Here is a 25,237-nt window from a genome sequence, read left to right on the forward strand (position 1 = left end):
AAGAGGAAGGAGAATGGCACTTACCAACTGTAGCCCAATGAGGTTGACTTTCAGTTGTCAGCAAAATTCTAGACTCTATTATTGTGGGATAGTCAGTGACCATCTGGAAGAACACACTGAGACCAGAAAACTCAACCTGGCGTCATGGAGAAGAAGTCATGCTCACAAACCCATTCGCTTTTTGACCGAGTCACTGGATGCTGGCTAAGGGGACTCTGGTAGATTGTCAGTAACATCTATTGTGCTGTTCTTTATGGGATAAATGGAGAGGTGTGGGCTGTGTATAAATGCTAATTAGGTAGATTCAAGGGTGACTCCGCTGAGCGACAAGTCATGGTGTGATGCCAGCTGGGGAGTCTGGCTAAGAGTCTTCAGGCACGGTTCTGGTCACGAGGCACTTTGCCCTCTTGTCAGTGACTTGGAGAAAGGAACAGGTGCGTGCTTACCATGGGCCAGCCACTTCTGTGGCAGGGTGGCACAAAGATGGAAAAATCGCTACCACTTCAGTTAAATATTTGTCCCAAAGGCGGGAAGATGAGCTAACAGCTTTAGATTCTGACAGAGTAAGAACCCGAAGAGCCGCTAAGAACTGGAATGGAAAGGCAAGCCGGGTCTGACACAGTGAAATTTAGTAGGGATGGGGGCAGTTAGAAGATAAGCATTTATGTGGCACCTACTATGTGCCAGGCCCAGACAGCTCAGTGTGTAGTGGATAGAGCACCTGGCTTGGAGTCAGGAAGATCTGAATTCAAATCCTATCTCAGACACTTACTGGCTGTGTGATCCTGGGCAGGTCACTTCACCTTGATTTGCCTCAGTTCCTCATCTGTAAAATGGGGACACACTGGAGAAGGAAACGGCAAACGCTGTGGTATCTTTGCCAAGAAAGCTCCATAGACAGAAGTCCTCGGGGTCATGTGGGGTCAGACATGACCAAACAACAATGTGCCAGGCACCGCACTGAGCACTTTACAGACCTCTCGTTTGAGCCTCACAAAAACTCTGAAGGTCGGGAGTTGTACGGGGGAGAAGGCGTGGGGGATGGGCTGTGATCGGCTCTGTTGGAAGGAAGACCAGCATTGGTGAGATGGCCTCTCCTCTGCGGGGAGCTTCAGCTGCTGGAGGTTTTTGTGTGGCTGTCTGGCTTCCAGTGTGTTATCTGTCCCTCTGTTTGGCTCAGGGGTACTCCCTGTCATTTGTTTAGCAAGGTAAATCTAGAACTTTGCCACTCTGTTTGATCTGATGCCCCAGGTTGAAGTCCCTCCACACAACTGTACCCTTCTACAGCTTTGGGACCTTGACTGGGGATTTGTCATCCAATTCCTCCACCTTGGTTCAGTTCAATTCCGCTGACGTTTATTAAGCACCTACTTTGTTCGAGGTGCTGGGGATGCAAGGATGAACAACGAAATCATCCCTGCTCTGCAGGAATTAACGTTCTTTGGGGTGGGTGCCATACAGATGCAGAAAAGCAAAGCACAAAGTGATTTCGGGATGGAGAGGGCACTAATGATGGTGCTGCCTCCCGGGCGCTTCTGCCGCCACCTCACGTCCTCCTTCCATCTTCACCCTCTGCTCTCCACCTCCACTGCCTTCCCCTCTGAGTTCCAAGCTTCCCTCATACCTGCTCTTGTTCCAGGGTTGCGTAGGAATCTTATTGCCGAGAGCGAGAAAGGGAGCTCCTGTGAGGTGGTGTCACTGGGGTAGCACAGGCCCCAAAGACAGCATTCCCTGTCTCTGCAGTAGCTCTCCCTTTTTGTCCTTTGTCCTTCATTATACAACAAGCTTCTTAAGGTTAATGACCATGTAAATACCTCACAGACTTAGTGTTAAATGTTTAACAAATGGCGTTGGCCAACTGATGGGAACTTGCTTTTTGCAGTGGAACTTAGGGTCTTTCATCCTTATTTTGCTTGTTCCCAGACTAGTGTTCATATTTTATAATGCAGAATAGTTTTACTTTGCATGGTATAATTATTTACTGATTTATACTTGAATTTGAGACTGGATAATCAAAAATTAAAAATGAAAGTTTGAGATCAGTCACCTGATGATAGAGTGAATTAAGGTTTAAATAATGTTACATGTGACCTTTGTTTCGGGAGTCATAAAATTTGTTTTTGAATCAATGGATCTTAGCGTTGAAATGGAACTCAGGTCATATAGTGTGATCTCTTATACAGTACGGGAATCAGGAGCGTTCTGAGCAGATGGTCACTTGGAATACTTAGAGAGATGTTGAACTCCCTGTGTCCGAAATCGATTGCTCTGTACCATTGTTGAGGAGGTGGTTCACCAGGGCTCTTTGTATGGAGGCCAAGTTGGTTTCCTTGTACTTATTTCCATTGGTCCTAGAGCCCTATCCTTTGGAGTAGCCCAGGACAAGGCTACTCTCTCTCTCTTTTCTCTTTTCCTTTTCTTTTCTTTTCTTTTCTTTTCTTTTCTTTTCTTTTCTTTTCTTTTCTTTTCTTTTCTTTTCTTTTCTTTTCTTTTCTTTTCTTTTCTTTTCTTTCCTTTTCTTCTCTTCCTTTTTCTTTTTTTTGAGGCAGTGGTGTTAAGTGACTTGCCCAGGGTCACACAGCTAGTGAGTGTTATGTGTCTGAGGCTGTACTTCAATTCAGGTCGTCCTGACTCCAAGGCTGGAGCTCTCTCCATTGCGCCACCTAACTGCCCCTGCTGCTCTCTCTTCCACATGCCCCGCTCTAGACACTTACAGACATTTGTTGAGTTTTTTGGTTTTCTCTTGTCTAGGCTAGAATGTTAACTTCCTCAGTCATGTTGCCCATGGCATTTTCCCCAGACCTCTTCCATTCTCTTGCCTTCCTCTGGGTGCCTCAGCTTGCCCAGAGGTCACTCGGCTCCCTAGTGGTAGTTCTGTGCATGGGTTTGGAGTGGTTCTCAGAGCTGGGCCCGTCTCGCTTGTCTTCACATAACTCCTGTCTTCCTTTGTCTTTCCTGTCCATGAGTTTTCCTCTGCTACAAACACATCTTCTTAGGATATGTCCAAGTGTGTGCTCATCTGAAGGCATTGTTTAGGCTCCTTAGGGGCTCCCTTGTCTGGCTTTTGAGAAAATTTTGAGAAATTTTGAAGAAATTTTGAGAAAATTCTGAAAAAGGATAATATCTTTTTGGTCCTCCATTTTCTTTTCTTAGGACCAGATGGTCTGTAAGGTCTTGTCTGACTCTAAAATCCTATGATCTTGTGAGCAAGGACTGAAAAGTGTATTGATTTCAGTGATTTAAGAGTTTAATGACTAGAATCATATAAGGAGAATGATAGCGGCAAAAGCCACATGGCAAGAGGTCAAAAGGTAAGTGGGTGGTAATAACACGGTGGCTTTGAGGTGAGCTGTGTCTGGTTTGAACGGTTTCGTGCTGGAAACGGCTCTCGTGTTTGCCAGCCAGGTGTTGTGGAAAGGGCAGTGGCCTGGAGATGATGGTTGTTCAACAAAACTGGGTTGTTCTGGTCACCTCTTTACTACTAATTAGCTGTGTGACTTTTGAGTGAGTGATTTTACTTCTGGGATCCTGATTCCTCACCTATAAATCTTTAGATTTTACTTGCCAACCCTGTTCTTCAAAGATATGTTGTAAAGAATATGTGATAAAAATGTATCATTTTGATAATAAATCCACTCTTACAAATTTAAGAAAAAACAGCATGAAAGTATATAATTGAAACCATATATTATGAAGATAGCTTTAGGAGTAAAGGGCTAGGCAGCAAAGATGGGGAAAGCTTAAATCTTATTTCTGGAGGGATGGAACTATTGACATTCGATCTGAAAAACAGCTGAGATCCTAGTGTGGTACAGCAGAAAGTGTCTATCACATTGAATCAGAAGATGGGGTTGGAGTCAGCGGTCAACCCTTACCACTGGGCCAGTCATTGAACTACTCTGAGTCTCACTTATTTGGGGTTTCCATTCATATTTTTCATAGATTTCGAGCTGAACTTTAGAGGTCATCTTGTCAAGTCTTGTCGTTTCGAAGATGAGGAAACGGAGGCTCTGAGATGTTAAATGAGTTCCCCGTAGTCGGACTGTAAATAGTAATACTAATAGCTAACATTTATATAGTGCTTTAAGGCTCACACAAAGTTTTATGTATGTCTGGTTTGATCATGACAACACTGTGATGTAGGTGTTCTTATCCCTGTTTTACACAGTGAGGTTAAGTGACTTCTCTAGGGTCACACAGCTGGTCGGTGTCTGAGGCAGGACTTGAACCCACATCTCCATGTCTCCCTGTCTCCATCCACTAAACCTTATTGCCCCTCAGATGATGAAGCAGGCACCCCATAGTCTCATATGTGCTTTTCAAATAGGATTTCTACAGATTTGGTTCATCACGTTACTGAGAAATGGTAAAACTGCAAGATTTGTGCTTGTTTTGTCTGACTCACAGGGTTGTGGAAAGGCCAGGGCTTTCTAAACCCCAGAGTGCCTGAGAAATGGTGCGGCTGCCGGCTGCCGGGATCCTTGGGCTCCACCCGTGCTTCAGTCTAGCTCTTATTGAATTCAGAGAGTTCCTGAAGTGGCCACATGGCGCTAACCAGAATAGGGAGAGTTTTCATTTAAGTTACAGGCTGTGTATCCTGAGTAAGGCTAGAGTCTTGTAGAGTCTTCCTAGGAATTATAATAATAATGAGACCTTTTCACAGGGATACCTTGGGGTCATCTCAAGGCTCCTGTTCAATCTGTGGGCCCCCTCAAAAAAGACCTTACAACAAGCCCGGTGCCCGGCCTGGAGCAGCCCTCCCGAGTCAGCCCGGCTTTGGCTCTTCTCTCTGGGCCTAGGCTAGTTTGCTCATCAGACAGCCCCGGGCTGTCCTTGAGCACTTCCACTGTCATACACTGGAGGAGTCGTTGTCTGCAGGTCATGTTAAGGAAGAAGATTTGCCTGCTGGGGTTTCATTAAGTGAAGGAGTCTGAAGAGCCAGCCGAATCACTGAGTACTACATAGAGATGTTTGGGCCGCCATTAACAGACGTGGAGAGGCGCAGTCCCTCTCCCCACAGGGTGAGAATAATCTGGTGCCCTGGGCTCAGACAGGACGCGCTTTGTGATTGTGCCGGGAGGGCAGCGAGATCTACTAACTGCTCTGCCTCGATAGTCTCAGCCCTGTTTCCTGCCCCCCGCCCCGCCTGGGCCATTTCATACAAATGGGGTGCTGAGTGTTCTGGGGTTGGTGTTTGTGTTTGTTTTCAGTCTTTCTCTGGCTTGGACCTCTGTCCATTTGTTCTTTGGATGCCATCCTTAGTCTGCATGCTGTGTCGGACCATCATACCTGATGTTTTTCTAGCTATGTCTCCAGAAGCTCTAGATTCTATTAGGTTTTATTATTCAGTTGAGGAAAGTGAGGCATGGGGAAATGAAGAGATTTGTCCTCAAGTCACATGGTACGTGGAAGGACGTGGAAGAGGCGGGCCCAGAAGCCAGGCCTCGGGACCCCTCCCATGTCCTTTGCATTGTGTTGCCTTCTTTAAGAAAACGCACCCAGGAAAAGTTCAAATTTACAACAAAACAGATGAATCCTGGCGCCATTAGTTGTGCTACAAAAAAGATTTCCCCTAATAGCAAGTTCTGTTAGTGTGGTCCAAGTCCCAGGGAGATGAAGGAGTGTGAAGCTAAGAGCCCTTGAATCCTCCACAATTGAAGATCAATCCAAAATGAATAGAAGCTTATTGGAAATTCGGATGCTGGCCAAAAGGGAAATGCGCTTTGTTTTACGAAAAGAAGACTCCTTTTGGGGAGCAGGTCTCTGCATTCAGGGGAGCGTGCTGGTGGAGCACTGTATTCTGAAGAGTAATGAAGACTCTGAGACCATGTGTCCTGCTGGAGGAGCTATAGAGATGGGGCTAGAGCAGCGGCGGCCAGCTGAAACAGGAGGGCTGAGCACAAATTGGTACAGGGACTCCCGCAGGCCGTGCAGTGACTTAATCTCAACATGTAGTGTTATCTGTCTCTCCTGGTAGTTTTGGCTATTTGGTTAAAAGTTTCCTGATGACATTTTAATCTGATTTGGGCTGCCCTTGGCAGTGTTGTGGCCTGTGGCGGGGGGCTTGTTTGGTTCTTGGGGACACCATTTCATCTGAAGGAGACCTGAGAGAGAGAGATGGGGGCTGGAAATGCCTGCAAGATCTTAGCTGGTGTTTATAGAAGCGAGGGATCCAGGATGAGGCTGGGAGAGAGGCAGGAGGGGGCACAGCCTCCCAGCCTCTGTCCTGCTCAGACCACTTCTAAAGTGTCATGGGGAGTTCTGGAAGGACATTCTAGAGAGGACCGAGTGAGAGTCTCCAGGGGAGAGGGCCCTCTGCACAGTGCTGGACTCGGAGGCAGAAACACCCAAATCCAAGACCGCCTCCATCCTTATTTGCTGTGTGGCCCCAAGGACAGACTTAGATTTCTCATTTATAAAATAGGGTAATAGTAACCCTCTCCTTGTAGGGTTTCTGTGGGATTCAGCTGAGAGTACTGCAAACCTTGTGGGACTGTGGAGATGCTGTGCTGCTCACATTAACAAGCATTTATTAAGCACCGCCTGTGTGCCATGAACACAGGTGTTTGGAATACAAATGCAAACCTTAGACGTGCCTGCCCTCAGGGAGTTTACACTTTCCTAGAAGAATATGACGTGTTCACAGAGGACTGACTGCAGGCTGCATACAAAATACACAGTGATTTATGGGGGTGCCACCACCTGAGGAAAGCAGGAACATCTGTCCCCCAGAAGGAGGCGGCCCTTAGATGAGCCTCGTATGGAAGCAGGAGACAAGACAGTGAGGGTGATCGCCCACAGAAGGGGAAGCCTTGTGCAGAGCCACACGTGTAGGAAGGGAAATGTTGTGTATGTGCAACAGCAAGTAGGTTGTGTGAGGAGGAGTAGTGTGCAGTTAGCCTTGAGTGATGGGCTAAGGCACTTCCAAGTACCAAACGGAGGAGTCTGTGTTTGCTCCTGAAGGCAGTGGGGAGCCATGAAGCCTCCTGTGCGGAGGAGTCGCCTGGTCCGTCTGTTTGTGTGGAAGATGGATCCGGGAAGGGGAAGATGGGGCAGGGGCACCAGCCAGGAGGCCATCCTAATGGTCTACACGAGTGGTGATAAGGACCCAACATGGGTGGTTATAGGGTGGTGGAGAGAGAAGGGAGAGGTCCAAAAGATCTCGAGGAGATGAACTGAAAAACTAAGACTTGCAATGGGTTTGAAATGGGGAGTGAGGGAGAGGAAATAATACCAGGTGACTCCTGGGTTGCCAACCTGGTGGCTGGAAGAGAGATTGTCCCCTTAAAGAGAAATAAGGAAGTGGGGAAGAATAGTGGCTTGATGGAAAGTTAATGAGTTTTCTCCTGAACAGTTCGAGTTGGAAGTGTGTAAGAAGTATCTGAGAGGTGATGTCGAGGCAATTTGAGATTGATGAGAGCCTAGCAGAGTGGCCAGGGTTGGCTGTGTAGCTTGGGAGGAGAGTGATTCTTGGGAGCTGATGAGATCATTCCAACAAGGAGCGCAGAGGAGATGAGCAAGGTGCAGGCCTGCGCCTGGGTGGCACCTTTGCAGCGAAGGTGGGAGGAACCTACAAAGGGAATGAAGATTTGGTCCCATTAGAAGAAATGAAAACACAAGGGGAAGGGGGCTAAAGGCCCCAGGAGGAGAAAGGATCCAGAAAGAGAGGCTGGCCATTCATGTCCGTGGCTTCAGAGAGGCCAAGGAGGATGAGGCTGGAGAAAAGGCCTTGGATTTGGCAGTAAAGGGAACACTGGTGACCTTGGAGACAGAATGGCTTCAGCTCCTATGAAGAGTAGCAAAGGAACAGAGGCTGTTTAGCTTGAAGGAGAGGCTTCGGTAGCTGGGATTGTTGTCTTCAGTTATCTGAACTTGCTTTCCTGAGTGCAGAGATAAGAAGGACTTGGCAGATGGTGCCAGGAGGCAGATTTCAGCTCAGTATAAGGAGAAACTTCCTAATAATTGGAATTATCTGAAAGCAGAAGAGACTGACTTGGGAGGTAGCCTAGGTCCTCCTCCCAGAGATCTGCAAGCAAAAAGGCTGCTTGACCTATAGTAGGGTGTATTGTAATCAAGGCAAGTTAGCAAGTATTTATTAAGTGCCTGGTGTGTGCCAGGTGGTGGGGATACAGAGAAAAGCAGAAAATAGCCTCTGCCTTCACAGAGCTTACAGTCTGACGGAGGAGTGCATTCTTCTTCAGTTACGGTCTGGGCCAGATGGCACGTGAGGTCCCCCTGTGGTAACTCAGAGATTCTGTGATTCTGAATCACTTTTAAGAAAATAAAATGGCAAGAGAACGAATTGTCCCTAGTGTAGAATGAGCCTGACTCAGGGAAACAAACCTTTACTATGCGTTTCCCACGTCCAGGGCACTGTTGCTGGGCCTGGCTGCGGGAGGCCTTGCCAGCATTTGATTTGAGTTGTATTGTCACTTTAGGGCATCACATAACCAAATGACACAATTATTGCAACATGGGAGAAGTCCAGGAATGTCGCCCATATCTCTTCATTGTCTTCCAGAGTTGAACGTGATACATCATGGCAGCTTCTGCGTAGGTTTGGCTATGCACTGATAAGAAGCTGATGATGGTGGGGCACACCTGGGAAGCTGAGGCTGGCACTTCACTTGACCTTGGGGGGCCTTAGCTGCAGTGGGCTGTCCATCCCAAGTTAAGCATTCATGTGGTGAGCCCTTGGGAGCACAGGGCCCATGAGTCACCCCTGAAGTTCTAGCCTGGGCAGGTTCCAGGCTGTGTTCCTGGTTCACTGCTATGCCACAGAAGTGTCCCCATCCTGGAACCTCACTTTGCCCCTGCACTTCTCTTACTGGAGGCCCTGTGGCCCTTCCTCCTAGAACTGCCATTTTAGGGACCTGCCTAGGCCTGCCTTGTCTTCATTGCTCTCCAGCCTTCACTCCTGACTTAGACTTTCTTTTCCATAGTCCTGGGAGGATGCCTTCTCTCCCTTCCCCTGCTCTGAACTTTTTTTATGGGTTGTCTTCACAAATTAGAATGTAAGCTTCTTGAGGGCAGGGACTGACTTCCTGCTTGTATTTATATTCACAGTACTAGCACAGCTCTGGCATAAAATTAGAGCTTTATGAATGTTTGTTGACTTCTTGAGCTAGTCTTAAACAAAACAAAATAATGAAGAAATGACATTGGGTAAGAATTAGTAATCCATTAGAATCATTGCTCATGGCTAAAGGAACTTGTGACCCTAGAACAAAGACCTTTCCCTTTTCTGATCCTCCTTTTCCTCTGTCAGATTTGGGATGATCCTTCCTAGAGTTCCTTTCCGGCTCTGAGTCTGTGATCCTGTGTCTAAAGAAGAGCATTGTAATTTCTCCGGTTTTTTCTATTTCTGGGCCACCTCCTCTTGCTAGAGGAAAGCACAACCCTGTGTCCATAATACAGGAGAGCGAGCTCTTTCAATGACCTCTTTCTTATCTTTGCTGTCCCCCTACACCTGGTACCGGGCCTGACACATAGCAGGCACCTAAGAGCTTATTCATGGATTTGTGGACCTCATTGTAAACTTAGATCTGTTTGGTTTGTAAAAATAAATGACAGGTAGGTTGGGGCCTCTTATTTCTAGGCATGGAAAACTCTCCGCTTGGAAATGTCTTCCATTTGTACAGATGTGCGCCTTGGCTGTAACTTATCGACTAAGAGAATTATTCTCAATGCTAAGAAGTTAAGGGCTATTTTCCCATAGTGTGTGTCAGAGACAAGGCTTGAAACCAGTCTTTCTGACCTGAAGGTTACCTTTCCCTCTATTGTGTAGTCCTGCCCCTCCTCTCCCCCACTCTTTTTGGTAGATGGGGCAGGGGATTTAATTTCCAAGCACCACTAGGTAAAAAGCACTCTTTCTACACACTTTGCCCAGGGTCCCAGGTTTTAAACTCAAGCCCATTGGTCTCAGAAATCATACTCGTGAGCCAAAGACTTTTGTTGAACTTGAAAGAAGTCCCATAAGCAATGATTGTTGCTGGCTTTCCCCTGACTGTCTCTGAGCAAATGATATGGACACCTGCCCATTAGATTCTGGATTTTTATCAATGCCATGAAATGTTCATAAAATGGCAGTAACTTTGGGCAGAATCCCAGCCACATCCTTGGAATCTGTGGCCAGGAGGGGAAGAATCCATGATTAGTCATGAGCATTTTCATCCGCTGTCCCCCATTTCTTATTTGTCAAATCTGCACATTTCTGGTCTTTCTCTTTGATTATTTGCTTTCTTTCCCTTTCCTCTTTCTTTTGGTAGGATGTAATTATAATAGATTAGACTAAAGTGAAAAATAGAAAAGCATCATAAAAAGTGTAGAATCTAATTTTTGCTTCAAGCTTGATTTTATAACACTGGATGCTTTTCTAAATAACACTGCCTAAATTTCTATTTGGGGATCTTAGCATTTCATTGATCTCATCCAAGGTTTTGGGTTTTTTTAAATTATTATAGATTACATATGTATGTTGCACTATGCATATATGGAATTAAAGTTTAAAAGGAGTAGTAAACAAAATTTAAAAGCTTTGTTAAGGATCTTCCACATAGCATGTTGACATGCTAGGAGATTTAATTTTATCTGCTGAAGTAGTCTTTTTTTTTTCTTTAACAAATTACAATTGAAGCGATCATACTCAGAACTTGCACAGTCAGTTTGCTTTCAGTACTCTTCTCCTATACAGAGAACCCATGCAAAACCTTTCTTTCAGTAGAGAGTGTGTTTTCTGTTGTTAATTGGGCTTCCACGGTTAGTCTTAATTCAAATCTTACTCATATGCTCATGAAAGGAAGGAGCTGCTGAATCAGTTAATGACTATTTTTCCAAAGTGGATTGTTGTCGTAGACCACTTGAGTTGTGAACAGTTAAAAAAAATTCTAGGAAGTACAAATCTGCTGTCCAAATGACGCATGCCTCAATAGGAGGCAGTCTGTATGGGATGACTTCAGATGACTGTTTGCACACACAAAGAAGATGATGAGCGTCCGTTATAATCTACTAACTTATGCCAGGAATTGCAGGAGAACTACCAACAAAGTTGTAGAAAGAACCACTCGTTTACAAAGGGATTTCCTTACAGTGACCCCAGGAAGGGACATCATCATAGCCTTCCCGTCTGTGCTACGATGAGGCCTGATTGCTTGATTCTGTCCCAATTAAGGGTGTGTTCTCTGTCTTTTTCGCAGGTACTGAAAGCCTCCTCCAGAGAGAAATACCCTTTATTTACTTTTGTCAAGGGTCATGCCAGAGACTATGATTTCACCTCTACTCCAACCAATGAAGACGACCTTTTCTCAGAAGACGAAAAGAAAAAATTGAAAAGATTTAGCACAGAAGAGTTTGTCTTGCTCTGAGGACATTTTGCATTAGGGTATTCGTAGTTACTCAGAACACTTCTTTGAAAATAAAGAAAAAAATGAGAGAAACCTACAACACAGAAACTGATCTATTTTTGTAAATATTTTAGTGATTTTTTTTTACATTCTTTCACAAAAGAGCATTTGAAAATATACATTTTTAAAGATGTGTGTATTTCTGAAAGCGACTGATTGAAAGAATCTTTGTTGCTAATGAAAGTCTGGCAGTCCTGGCTAATATGGCTGAGTGGGTGGTGGATGATCTGTGTATATGTTTTCCGAATGAATCCCCCATAGTCCTGTAGATCTTGGACCCGTTTACTGTGAGTGGCCTGGGGGTTTTGTTTTGCCCATCTGTGATCCTGGGGCCCGAGGCCACTGTACACCATCCAAGATTTAAACTTGTCTTGCTGATGGACGAGACTGGACAGTTAACCCCTGATGCTACATGGCCTTCACCTCCACGTGTTTAATACAACCAAAGTGTCCATCCAGTTGTTCCTTGTTCAGTCTGAATAGCAATTACTCACTGTAACAGGTACAATTATATTGGCAGAATTGTGAGTTAAGATACTATTTAGCAGTAAGATTTCATAATGGCTGTTCCTTAAGCTTAAGATGGAACCTTCTTATGAGAAATGACTACAAAGTATTGGCTTTCCCCACATTTTTTAAAGCTGATGTTATTAATATTAACTACAACCAGTCAAGCCAGGTAAAGGCAATTATTACCTGGGAACGATGTTTGTTTCCTGTCTCAACCGTGTAATTTTATTAAGACTCTGCTTGTGCTGCTGTAGCATTACAATCTAGGCTGAAAACCTGGAGGGGGGAAGCCAGTAAATATCCTTGTTTGGGAGCTGTCCATCCTCGGGTCTCTCTGCCATGACTGTAAATCAGCGTGCATTTGTGCGGGTGTTCAGTCACCGAGGCTATCTACGAGGTAAATCTTCCTTAAGTTGTAGTACGCTTTCACTAAGAGCAAATTTGTGATTTAAAAGTACCAGAGCTATTATGGAGCCAGGATTGTAAAACAAATGCGTTAATAAAGATGTGAGAACATTAAATGCCTTAGCTTTGGTTTTAATGTTGGGATTATTTTAGTCCTTTCATTTGAGAGAATCATTTCTCAAATGAATCCTGTTGATTTGTAATAAAGGCAAATAGTATTATTGCTCTACAAGCAAAATATTAACTTTTTTATGGAGCTTCCATGGCTCAATGGAAAAGGTGGTGTATTTGTAAAGGTGCTTGTGTGTCCTCTGAAGTCACTGGTCTCTTATCATAAAGGCGACTTCGTAGTCTACAACAGCTGGAACACCGGCTGTGTGGGGTGAACTCCTTTCTTGTAAGACCAGTGCGACATTTTGGAATGAAGATGGTTTACTTCAATAATGAAAACACTCTAAAATCCCAGAAAGTTAGGCCAAAGAACCATAGAATTCAGAGCTGGGAGGGACTTTGGTAGCTGTCTCATTTAACCCAAAAAGGAGTCCTCATTACAAAAACCCAGCCTGTGATTATCTAGCCTGTCCTGGGGTATCTCCTGGAGGGGGAGCCCACCACCCCTCGAAGTAGCCCACTCCTCCTCCGGGGAGGTCTTTAAACAAAAGCTTGAGGACCATTTGTCGGGTGTGGTATGTTGGGAATTGGGTTGGACTAAACGGTCATTGGGGGGGGGTCTTCCAACTCTTAAAAACTCCACGATTCCACTTTAGATTGCTCTAATTAGTAGAAAGCTTCTCCTGTTATGAAGCTTAAATTGGCGCCTTTTGAACTCCTTCCCCATGCTTGTCCTTCTGTCCTGCTTTCTGACACCAAGCCGAAGAAGACTTATCCCTCTTCCACACCAGGGCCTTTCAGGTCCTCAAAGGCAACCATCATGTCTACCCTGAGTCTTCTCTTTCCAGGCTAAACAGCCGCATTTCCTTCTGTGCTTTCATTTGGAATGGACTCACAGCCCGTTGCAATTCTGGTTGCCTGCCTCTGGATGCTCTCTATTTATCAAAACACTTCCTGAAGCACCACACCTGGAATGCATAGATTTCTTGAATTTTGAGGTCATAAACGATGTGTGATGCTCAATTTTCACAGAGCGGGGCATGCCCTACGAGCTTCTATTGCTTTTTTGTTGTATCATGAATGTCCTGGTCACAGTCCTCACCATAAATTCCTCAAACAAGTACGTCTCTAGGAGGACTGAGACTGATTTTACAATTTCTCTATTAAATAGTGCCTATAACTGTACAGTTAAAAGGCAAACTATTAAATACTATGATAAACTGCAATATTTTCATCCTCTTTCGATTCCTTCTAACTGTACAGTAAAATCAGTAAACTAATAATTATAGGTAAATATAGGTATATAGTGTGTAGGTATATTATGTATATTATATATAAAATAGAGGTAAATAATAATAGGTAAAAGCAGATAACATTGTAGTCTGAGCAAAGCTATTCCATTTATATACTAAGGACATTTGTCTTCAACATCATCCCATAGATAACCGAATATCAGCTGTATTGGTTGCTATTGGCTGCGTGTTCCTGCTGCGCTCTGGGTTTTTGTGACATTAAACTCTTGGTTCTGCTGCAGCCTGTCTTCAGTCTCCTCTCCTGGACCACTGTCCATTCCCTGTGCCCTCACCTGTACCCCCGTACCTCAGCGCTGTATCCCAACAATTTCTTGAAGATCTCATCAGCTTTCATAGGTTCAGTTCTCAACTCTATTCCGCTGATGCCCTGGTCTCTATATGCATTCCTGATCCCCAGTCTTGAATCAACTATTGGGCATTTTGAATTCAGTCCACAATACACGTCTCAGACTTAACGCGTGTGACCTTGAGCAAGTCACTCTTTGGGCCCAAGTTTTTTCATCTTTTGGATGATGGGGTTGGTTTGAAGGCTTCAAGTTTCCTTTTCAGGTTTAGTTCTGATCCTATGTCCAAATTTGAACTCATTGTTTTTCCTGAAAGCAGCTCTTCTTCAGAATGTCTGTTTCTCTCCAGGGCACCACCATTTTTTCCAGTCACCTGGTTGTTAACCTGGGAGTTAACCTCAACCTGATCCAGTAGAAAGAATACTCACCCTATAGTCAGTGCACCTGGGTTCAAATCCTTCCTCTGGCACTTGCCTATGTGACCTTGGGCAGGTCACAACCTACAGGGGCTGTTTTCTCATCTGTAAAATGGGGTTAGTGGTCACACACTAGATCTCATCATTACGTCCCTAAAGAAAAGCTCTTGACATTCCTCTATATGATAACTTCCTGCCATCCCTTCTTCCTATATCTCACTCCTCCTATATCCATTCTTAACCCTTGAAACTGCTGACCTTTCTGTCCCTCAGTACTTTCCCAAGCTAGTTCTTTCCTTTTTCTCTGACTTCCCTTCCTTTCCAGCCTTTACCTCATAGCAAATTTCCCCTACTCCAGCCCCTGCTCAAATCCCTTGTCCCCTTGTCCTGTCCCTTGACAAACCTGTCATCTGCCTCCTCTGTTTTTACTCGTGCTGCTGAATGGAATGTCATTTGGGTCCTAAACATGTTGTTAACCAGCTTCAATTGGGTCCTCACTATGGCAAAGAAATCTTTTATTTCTCCTTAAGTGATTCTCTCTCTCTCTCTCTCTCTCTCTCTCTCTCTCTCTCTCTCTCTCTCTCTCTCTCTCTCTCTCTCTCTCTCCGCCTCTCCCCCCCTTCTTCCCTCCTTCCCTCTCTGTCTCTCTCCGCTGTCTGTCTGTTTCTGTCTCTGTCTCACTCTTTCTTTCTCCTCTCCATCTCTCTGTATCTCTGTCTTTCTGACTCTATGTCTCTCTGGCTCTCTCCTCTCTGTGTCTTTCTCTGTGTCTCTCTCTCTGTCTCTCTGTCTCTCCCTCTTTCCAAAAGCTTTCCCAAATATTTTTCTTCTTTCCTCAAGCCTCCCATACCATTTCCTATCCTCTTTTAGCTGCAGATCTCAACATTTTACCAAGAAAACTTAGGTCATTCATTGTGAGCTTCCACTCTTCGCCTTCTTTTCATCTCAAAGTCCCTTGATGTCATCCCTCCTTCTTCCCTCCTTTCTCCTATCTCTGATAATGAAGTGTCCCTTGCTGAGGCTAAGCCTTCTGTATGTGCCAGTCAGACAATGAACTACTTAACTATGTGTCAAAAAGTGTGCTAAGAGCCAGGGATAGAAGTATGAAAGAGAAAGACACCCCTGCCCTCAAGGCGCTTACAATATAACTGGAAAGGGGAAGGATACACGTGAAAGAAAACTGAAAAGGCAGAGGGAAAGGTGCTCCCTGGGGCCAAAGAAGTCCAGGTGGGTGGGAAGTGAAGAGATGGCACACCTGGGTGCCCTCCTTAAATGGAGGCTTTGTGAAGAGCTTTTGGCACCTCGCGTTCTGAGGGACAGAGAGGCCTGAGGGTACTGAAGATGGATGAGTCCAAGATGATGCAGTCTTCTAGAATGACGAGGTTCTTGACAACAAAGTTTCTGGATGATGGAGAACCTCCATGATGGAGAAATCCAAAGGAAGACAGCCAGATGGAAAATGCCATTTACCCTTAATCTCATCTTGTCCTGTCTTCTCTAGTTGACTGTAATGGGCAAATTCTTTGTGTCTCTGATCTCTAACCTCTGCCTGTTCACTGGTTCCTTTCCCAAACATGCCCATCTCCTCCTCTGTAGAAAGTCTTCACTAGGCCCTATCATCCCTTCAAGCTGTCATCCTTTATTTCTCTTCCCTTTTCCAGCCAAACCATTGCCTCTGTTTCTTCTCCTCATTTCTCCACCCTTTGCAATCTGACTTCTGACATCATTTGCCCGACTCTACTCTCTCCCCAGTTCCTAATGATCTCTTAATTACAAAATCTGATGGCATCTTCAGGCCTCACCCTTCTGGACCTACTAATGCATTTGATACTTGTCTACCCTCTGAGTGGTAGATACTCCTCTCTGGTCCCCTCTCTGCTGGTTCTCCTGCCTTTCTGACTACTCAGTCTCCTTGCTGGTTAATCATTCATATCACACCCCGCTGATGGTGAGTAGCTCTTCCTTGGGCCCTCTCCTCCCTCTTATAATTTTTTTCATGGTGACCTCATCTACTCTTAGGGGTTTAATCATGATCACTGGTTTAAGAACTCTCAGAGCTGTGTCTGGTCCTCGTCTCTCCCTTAAGCTTCAATCCTTCATTATTAATTGCCCATTGGACATTTCAAACTGGCTAGCCCATAAATGTTCCAAACTCAGAATGTCCAAAATAGAACTCATCATCTTTCTCCCCAAATCCTTTCCTCTTTCAAACTTTCTCATTTCTGTTGGAGGCCCAACCATCCTAAGTCTTCCAAGTTTGTGAACTTGGTGTTATCTTTAATTCCCTATATATTCAGTCATTTGCCAAATCTTGCTATTTCTACATGCTCAATGATTCCAGCACTTGGTCTTTTTTCTCCAACCACATGACTGCTACTTTAATACTGGACAGCCAGCTTTTACTGGCTAAGCCAATCATTAAATTTTCAGTGTGAGTGTTTATTTACTCCTTGGAAATCAGCAGATACAAATCAGGGCTTAGTATATTGCTTTGCTATTGGACTAGACTTAAGAAAATGTTAATAATAATGCAAATTAAACTTTTAAAGTTTGTGTTGCTTTTCAGTGAGCCAGTTGTTAAATGTTTTCTAGCACACCTCTGGTCCAGGCGCTTGTCACTTGTCCCCTACGTCACTGCAATGATCTTCTAATTGAACTCGCTACCTTGTTTGTCCTTACTACAGACCCTTCTCCCCGTACCAGTACCAAAGTAATTTTCTTTGAGCTCGAGCCTGGTCACCACAAACCTCAGCTTAACAAACTCTAACGCCTTCCTGTTGCCATGGGATCAGACATGAACTCCTCTGATCAGTTTTCAAGGCCCTTACTGAAACCATCCAACCACCATGTTGCCATCACCTTCTACAAGGAAAGCATCAGAGATATTGTCAAATACTGTGCTGACGTCCATGAAAACTCTTCTGCGGCATTTCCCTACCCCCTAGTCTAGTGACCTTGTCCAGGAGGCCTTAGAGCCTGTCTTTGCTTGTTCAGCGCTTATGTGCCTGGCACTGTGCTAAGTGCTGGGGATACAAATACGAGCAGAAACATAGTCCCCTGACCTCAAGGAGCTGACATTCCAATGGGGGACACTGCAAAGGTGGAGGCATTTCCAGTGTGTGAATTCCAGGAGTGGAGTGAGCTTCCAGGTCAAAGATGGTTCTGGGGCATGGTACAATAAGACTGGAAGTCAGGAGTCCAGCCTGGAGAGAAGTTGTTGCTTTTCCGTCATTATTCAGGCGTGTCCCACTCTTTGTGACCCCATTTGGGGGTTTGTCCCCGAAGATCCCGGAGTGGTTTGCCATTTCCTTCTCTAGCTCGTTTTACAGATGAAGAAACGGAGGCAAACAGGATTAAATGACTTGCCCCGCATCACATGGCTAGTTAGTGTCCGGGCTTGAACTTAGGTCTTCCTGACTCCAGGCCCAGCATTCTATCCACTGCAGTACCTAGGTGACTTGGATAGGCAGTGACAATGGATAATGAAGAAAAGACAGAACCCTAATTGTTGTAACTCTTGTTTCTGCCAAGGAGAATGACCTTTGACTTAGAAATGACTAAAACAAAAATAGGTAATAGGTAGTTCATACCAAAGATAGGTAGGCGGAGAGTTGGAGAACACCTAACTACTTAAACTGGATGGGTTCAGATCACTGGGCCTAGATGAACTATATCTTCAGGTATGGAAAACAGTGGTAGCAGCAGCAGCAACAGTCTGATGGGATTATTGAGTCATTGTCATTGAATCTTTGAAAGATCCTGGACAGAGAAAGTTCCTTGGCCAGAGGTTCCACAGGATTAAAGCTGGGGAAATGTCCTGATTTGATTTGATTTTTTAAAGAAAAAGAGTGGAGTGTATAACCTAGAGGCCAGTAGCTTATTTTTGATTCTTGGCAAAATTCTGAGATGTGTATTGGAGGGTTGGTTAGGGAACATGTAGAAAATGAAGCCATGATAGCAAAAAGCCTGCATGATGTTGTCATGAATGGGTCATGGCACACCTTGGCTCTAAGGCCTTCTGGACAAGGTCACTAGACAAGGGGGTAGGGAAGTGCTGTAGAAGAGTTTTCATGGATGTCAGCACAGTATCTGACAACATGTCTGATGCTTTCCTTGGAGGTGATGGTGACACGGCGGTTGGATGGTTTCATTAAGGGGACTCAGGACTGGTTGAATGTCAGTGGGTCGGTGCTGACTTTGAAGGTGCCTAGTGGGAGGACGCCAAAGGATTTCTGCTGGTTATCAATTGCTTGGGTAAAGGCACGGGGTGGCATGGTTATCTCTTTTGCTGATGATGCCAAGCAGGGAGGGATAGCTGGTACACTGAGTGACAGAGTCAGGATCCCAAAATGATCTAGGCTAGAGCATTGGGCTGAATCTAATAAGATGAAATTTAATGTGGAGAAATGTGAAGTGTCACATCTGGGTTCAAGAAACTACATTCCTAAGTATTGTATGAGGGGAGTGTGCTTAGGCAACACTTCTTTTTTTCTATAAAAGATATATGGGGATTTTGGTGCACAACTAGTTTAATATGAGTTAATTGTGTGCTCTGTCAGCCAAGAAAACAAAAGTAATACCATGACATATTGAGATAGGCATGGCACCCAAGATTTAGGAGGTGATGGATTGGCTGGTCAGACTGTAACTGTAGCATTATGTTCAATTCTGGGGGCCACCTTTTGGAAGAGCATCCACAGAAGGGCAATCAGGGTGGTGAAGGACCAAGAGGTGATTCCATATATAGATCATTTAAAGGAACTGTGGGGTTTTAGCCCAGAGAACAGAAGACTCAGGGAGAATGTGAGAGCTGTTTTGGAGATGATTAGACTTTTTCCGCTTGGCTGCAGGAGGCAGACAGGGGGATATAAAAGAGAGGCAAGCTTAGTCTTCACATCAAGAAAAACTTCCTAGGATGAGAGCCATCCCAAAGTGGAATGGGCTGCTCTGGAGGGTGTGGGCTCCTCTTCCTTGGAGATCTCTCATCTTTGTTGCATATCTTTTATTTTATTTTTGGAGGCAATTGGGGTGAAGTGACTTGCCCATAGTCATACAGCTAGGAAGTGTCTGAGGCTGGATTTTAACTCAGGTCCTCCTGACTCCAGGGCTTTATTCACTGCATCACCTAGCTTCCCTCTGGAGATGTTTTAAAGGGGATTTTTTCCCCCAGGTAACAGATTGGACTAGAAAATGGCCTTTGAAGTCCTTTCTAACTCTGAGATTTTGTGATTCTGGTTCCAGTGAGGATATGGACTCAGTGCTGTGCATGTAGAGCTCAGTACGATAGGAGAATGAATTCAAGTGTGGGTACGGAGGCTGATGCATTCATTCATCTGGCCCGGATGAGGGAGTAAACAATCTCCTAAGAGACGGTATTTATTTTTCTTTTAATTTCATTTGAAAAAATACTCTGCAGTTTGGTCCCTTACAGTAAATAGCATTGGGTGGACTTGATGGTTGAAAACTGGAATATTAAATGTATACCATTGAATGTATATGTAGAGCCTATATCAGATTGCCCACTGTCTTGGGGAAGGAGGCGGAGAGGGAGGGGGAGAAAATTTAAAACTCGAAAGCTTATGGAAGTAAATGTTGAAAACTAAAAATAAATTAATAAAATAAAAAAGTATGCCATTGAATAGCAAACAAGATACAAATGGACAGCCTATATACATGTTTATACATGGTAGGGATAGGGACTGGACTTTTGGTTTCATTGGTCTAATTATATTTATATAGCACTTTAAGGTTTGCAGAGTGTTACCATGCAACAAACCACCACAACAAAAGTGTTGTGGTTATCTCTATTTTATAGATGAGGAAACTGAAGCAGACAGAAGTTAAGTGACTTGCCCAGGGTCATCCTGCTGTAATAACTGCCTGAAGCAGGGTTGGAACTCAGATGTTTCTGACTCCAAGTCCATTGCTCTATCTAAGGAGGCCATAGTTGAATTTCTTCAAACAAGACTACACTGACTGATTTAGAAATTAATAAATTGCTCCTGTCTAGTAGAAATGTTCATGTTGCATTTCTTTTGCATCTGAACTGACCTAGACCTCTTGCCTAGAGGAACTGAGCGAAGCAGTTTGTATGCTTGTTTGGTGCTTTCAAAGTAAATGTTTCTTTGTGAAAGCTAATAAAAATGAACGGATCAGGTAGTCCTAGCACGGATGTACTTAGCATTGAAAAGAGAAAGACCGGGCACAGGCAGCTCCCAGTGAGGACTTTCCTCTGCCAATGCAGATGAGTACCAGCTCTGCAATGTATAGTCTTAATTGTCTAGAACAAGGAAAAGTGAAGTGACTTACCCAGGGTCATACAGCTAGTATGTGACAGAGGGCAAGTCTAGAACCCAGGTCTTAGCTTTGAGGCCAGCTTTCTAGCCACCATTTCCTGCTGCCCATATATGCTATACTTTAATTTCTTTCAAACTTTTATACAGCTATCCTTATTGATTTAAAAATTAATAGATTGACATGAAAGCTCATAACTTTTAAAAAACGAAGAAAAGGCAAATACCCATGAGGCGGTGCCATAGCACACAGAACATCGGTCCTGGAATCAGGAAGACTCATCTTCCTGAGTTCAAATCTGACTTCAGACACTTACTAGCTGTATGACCTTGGGCAAGTCACTTAACTGTTTTCCTCAGTCTCCTCATCTTGAAAATGAGCTGGAGAAGGAAATGACAAATCATTCTGGTGACTTTGCCAAAAAAAACCCCAAATGGGATCATGGAGAGTTGGACACAATCAAAACGATTGAATGACAATAAAAATTCATGTATTATCTTTATTCAGAGCCCTCCCAATAACCTAAGAACTTTTCCTCTCCCATTCAACCCTAAAGAAGTATATAGCATATTGCTTGAGGGTTTTTGGTTTTTTTTTGCTTTTAGGCAATTGGGGTTAAGTGACTTGCCCAGGGTCACATAGCTAGTAAGTGTCAAGTGTTTGGTATGAGGCTGGATTTGAACTCAGGTCCTCCTGACTTCAGGGCTGGTGCTCTATCCACTGTGCTACCTAGCTGCCCCTTGAGGGGTTTCTTATAGAGAGATTTGTCACCTTGCCAGAAATGTTTAGATTCCTACAATTGTTATTTAGCAGAAAATGGGGAGGATCTGGAATGGGAGGACCTGGGTTCAAATCTTACCTCGTGCATGACCTCAGAAAAGCCTTTCTGGACTTGTTTTCCTGTAAATTGGAAGGGTTGGATCTGATGATCTCCATGGTCTCCTCCATTTCTGAATTTACAATCCTGTGATTCTAAGCGATGGCTTTGAAGTATAATAGAGTATAGCACTGTCTTTAGGAAATATGAACCTGCATGATAATGGTTCATGCTTATAGACAGCTTCTCTACAGAGGGCCAACGAAATGTCGGGAAGACTGTGGTAAAGGCACACTGTGCTTGGTTGTAGCTTTTCCTTCTGATCACTAAATTTAGAGGTACTGTATATTCTGGGTTTTGATTTTGTTTTGAACTCAGAGATTTTTTTTCCCTTCAGGTTCTGACAGTGGGTAAACTCAGTAAAACTGATGGATGGTCTCTTTCAGCTAGGAATCAAGGGAAGTCAGAAAGGACAGGAGTCTAAGACAGGTGTGCTGTGAGAAATTCCATCAGAAGAATCCTCAGCTTAAGCAACAATTGTGAGACTCGAGATCCGAGCATTAACATTTCAGAAATGAATTTTTAAAATTCGTAATGGGACTTTTGGATGGTTATGATTTCTCCTCTCGGTTCTTCATGAGATTTGATACTTTAAATTCCCCTTTGTCATGTGTTAACCACCAGCAGGCAACCTGGAGAGTTATCATTTACTGAGTGACTGAGTGAAAAGATCCTTTATGCTATAAGTAATAGCAAAATTTTTTTCCTGGAGGTATCCATTTTTCTGTCTTTACATTAACCAACCCCATTAAATCTGTACTAGTGAAGAGCAAACTTCAGAGGGTTAAAAATTAAGGTCGTTTCTATACTCTATTCCCTGTAGGACATCCTCTAAAAGCAAATGCACCTAGAAGTGTGTGTGTGTGTGTGTGTGTGTATGTATATATGTGTATGTATATATAACGCATGTATATATATAGATATATTTATAAAGTGTAGAGTTTATCCTGCTTTTATTGTTTTAAAATTAAAAGAATAAATTTCACTGGTTCATTTAATTGCTAGTCTCTTTTCCATCTTCTTTGGCATCTTATCGCTTTGAAATAAGGAGAATGAATTCCAAATGCCTCCTTAGAAGGGAGGAGGGACATACATTTGCCACTGATTATTACCAGCAGCCCCAAGTCCAACAAAGTCTTCAGAATCACAGTGACTAAAAATGGTGGTGTCCACTTGCGGATTTTCTTTTAAGAGTTAAAGAAACAAATTTCTGAACCTTTTTAGGCACTTATCCACATAATCTACAAAGACAACGTCACTGCCTAACTGTAAATGCTTAGTAGCAGAGCTCATGGCTTCGCTGCCTTGTCTGTTTAGAGATCTCCTGTTAGTATGTTCTTCCCTCGTGGAAAATACTTGGCGTATATTTTCTCTTGACTTCTTTGTGTATATTGTTTCTTCCCTATAGAATGCAGCTCCTCAGAAGCAGAGATTGTTTCATTTTTATGTTTGTATCTCTAGCACCTAGGATAGTGCCTGGCGCCATCTACAATTTCTTGCTTTTATTTCCTATTATTCGCTATTCAGAAATGCTGCATACCTAAGAGTGTAATTGTCCTGGTTTATCACAGGTTCACCACTGATAATGTGTGTGATGTGCTGTGTCTTAGATATGAAATAAGTAATATATGTTCTATTCACCTATAAAGACTACACTAACTTTTAAAAAGGAGAAAGAAGGAAAATAACAAAATATCCTATCTAGGAAGGACTTGCAAAAACTGGAGACAAAGATGAGAGAGGTGAAAATGGAATAGACATGAGGTGAGGGGGAAATTGAGAATAAGAATAATGGAGAAATAGAAGTGGGCTATTCATGATGCCTTATTCAGGCAGTTATTAGGACAGAGAAGTGAAAATTACCATCCATGAAAAGAAAAGTACCTTTCTGTCTCAAAGAAATTATAGACAAATAAACATTTATCATTTGACATCATCTCTGGCTTAATCTGACAATCAGTGATGATTGCGTGCTATTGTTCACTTGAGCTGATAGGCCAAGTCTGAATTTTCTCCTCAATGTTTCATAAGATCCCAGATTGAAAAGGTGAAATAGCAGATGGGGAGAAATTGGACACAGCCTAATAGTCCTGGAAAACAAATTCCTGTCATATTTTAGTTTGAATCCTAAGTCAGTTTAGAAAGCCTAAGCACTTTTGTGTGGTTTTCGTAGTTATTTAAAGACTTTCTCCTAGCCTATAAACTTTGAAAAATATTATATTTAGAGCCAGTATTGCAGATATGTTTCTGAGCTAGCATTTTCCTCTCTTTCCGTTTACAATCCTCTTCAACATTATTGGTGGCAAGCAATGGTCCAAAACATTCACAGCTGCAGTTATAAAATTTCACTTCTTCCCTCACCATGACAGGAAAAATTGGTTAGAAACTGATTATTTGGAAGGAATACATGGGTATTATCAGTTCAGTAGAAACATTTCCTTTGATGCCCCTCACTCTTATACCCTGAAGACCTTAGGAGCTAAGTGTCCCCTCAACAAAGGGCAAGTTCTGAGCCACATCTCAGGGTTGGTCATAAAAGAAGAAATTCAACAAAGCATCATTTTTCAGGGCGACCATTGGAAAGAAGCCCAACCAAATTCATGACCAATGAGAATTCATTTTCAGGAGATGTTGAGGAGAAAAGCTAGCTCAGAGTGGAGATCTAATAGAGAATCCGGACAATAAAAAGATTAGAAAGCTGGCATCATCAGTTAGCAGTATCTGAGTGCCCACTGGGTGCATGGCCTCAGTGTTGACTGTTACACAGGTCAGAAAATGTGAATTAAAAACCTCTTGGTGCTAGTGCTACCAACATTGGGAAGAGGAACTCAATGGAAGTAAACATTCCTACTTGAATTCCCTATAATGGTTGTTTCAAAAGCTTTCTTTTTTTCTGAGGCCGCCAACTCATCCCCTGCTCCTCACTCACTCTGACTAGGTAATGCTTGATTCCTATATTCCAAAGGTTGTGAATACCCTCAACTTCCTGCATCCTACCTTAGTATCTTTTAGTATTTTCATTCCACTTCTGAAAGTGTTTCTCCTGAAAGATAACATTTACAAGAAGAGTTCTTTGAGCTCTGGATTTGATCCCTTTACCTGAGTTTTCTACAACTTTGTTCCATCAAATATTATCTCCCCTTTTCCCCTCACTCCAACAGTATCAGTCTTCAACTAATGGACTGGCTTCTCCTTCTGTGCTTACATATGCTCAGGTCTAGCTTAGCCTTAACTTGATGCTGCTACCCACCCAACTCCCTTCTAGAAGTAGTCTCCACTCACCATATTAGCTTCTTGACTGGCTGGTAGTTCCTTCCCACCCCCCACCCCCCATCCAATCTGTCCCATCCATCACCACCAAGTTTCATATACTTTTCCTTTCAACAGATACTTGTTAAATACCTGTTATGGTCAAGGCAGTATGACTCCTTGAAGCACAGCTCTGACCATATTTCTCTCCTATTTAAAATCCTTCACTGGCTCTCTGTTGACTATCAAATAAAACATTATTCTGACATCGAGGACCTCTACAGTATCATTCCAATCTTATTTATATTTACATTCTTATGATATCCTAACAGACCTGCCATTCTCTGAACATGACCTGTATTCTTGCATCCATCCC

General features: G+C 43.5%; 1 protein-coding gene across 4 annotated transcripts in view; it reads left to right on the top strand.

Annotated features, from left to right (window-relative positions):
• The window catches only part of ATG4C (autophagy related 4C cysteine peptidase), an 83,791-nt gene extending 71,358 nt beyond the window's left edge, over window positions 1-12,433 (top strand). For all 4 annotated transcript variants that reach the window (XM_020993090.2, XM_020993093.2, XM_020993091.2 and 1 more), the window contains one exon: window positions 11,196-12,433. In XM_020993090.2, the coding sequence (XP_020848749.1) occupies window positions 11,196-11,363 (168 nt within the window). In that variant the 3' untranslated portion in view covers window positions 11,364-12,433. The remainder of the gene's footprint in view (window positions 1-11,195) is intronic.
• The last annotated feature ends 12,804 nt before the right edge of the window (window positions 12,434-25,237 follow it).

The sequence above is a fragment of the Phascolarctos cinereus genome, unplaced genomic scaffold (assembly GCF_003287225.1).
Source record: "Phascolarctos cinereus isolate Bilbo 61053 unplaced genomic scaffold, phaCin_HiC Scaffold_5;HRSCAF=322, whole genome shotgun sequence".
In the NCBI taxonomy this organism is placed as follows: domain Eukaryota; kingdom Metazoa; phylum Chordata; class Mammalia; order Diprotodontia; family Phascolarctidae; genus Phascolarctos; species Phascolarctos cinereus.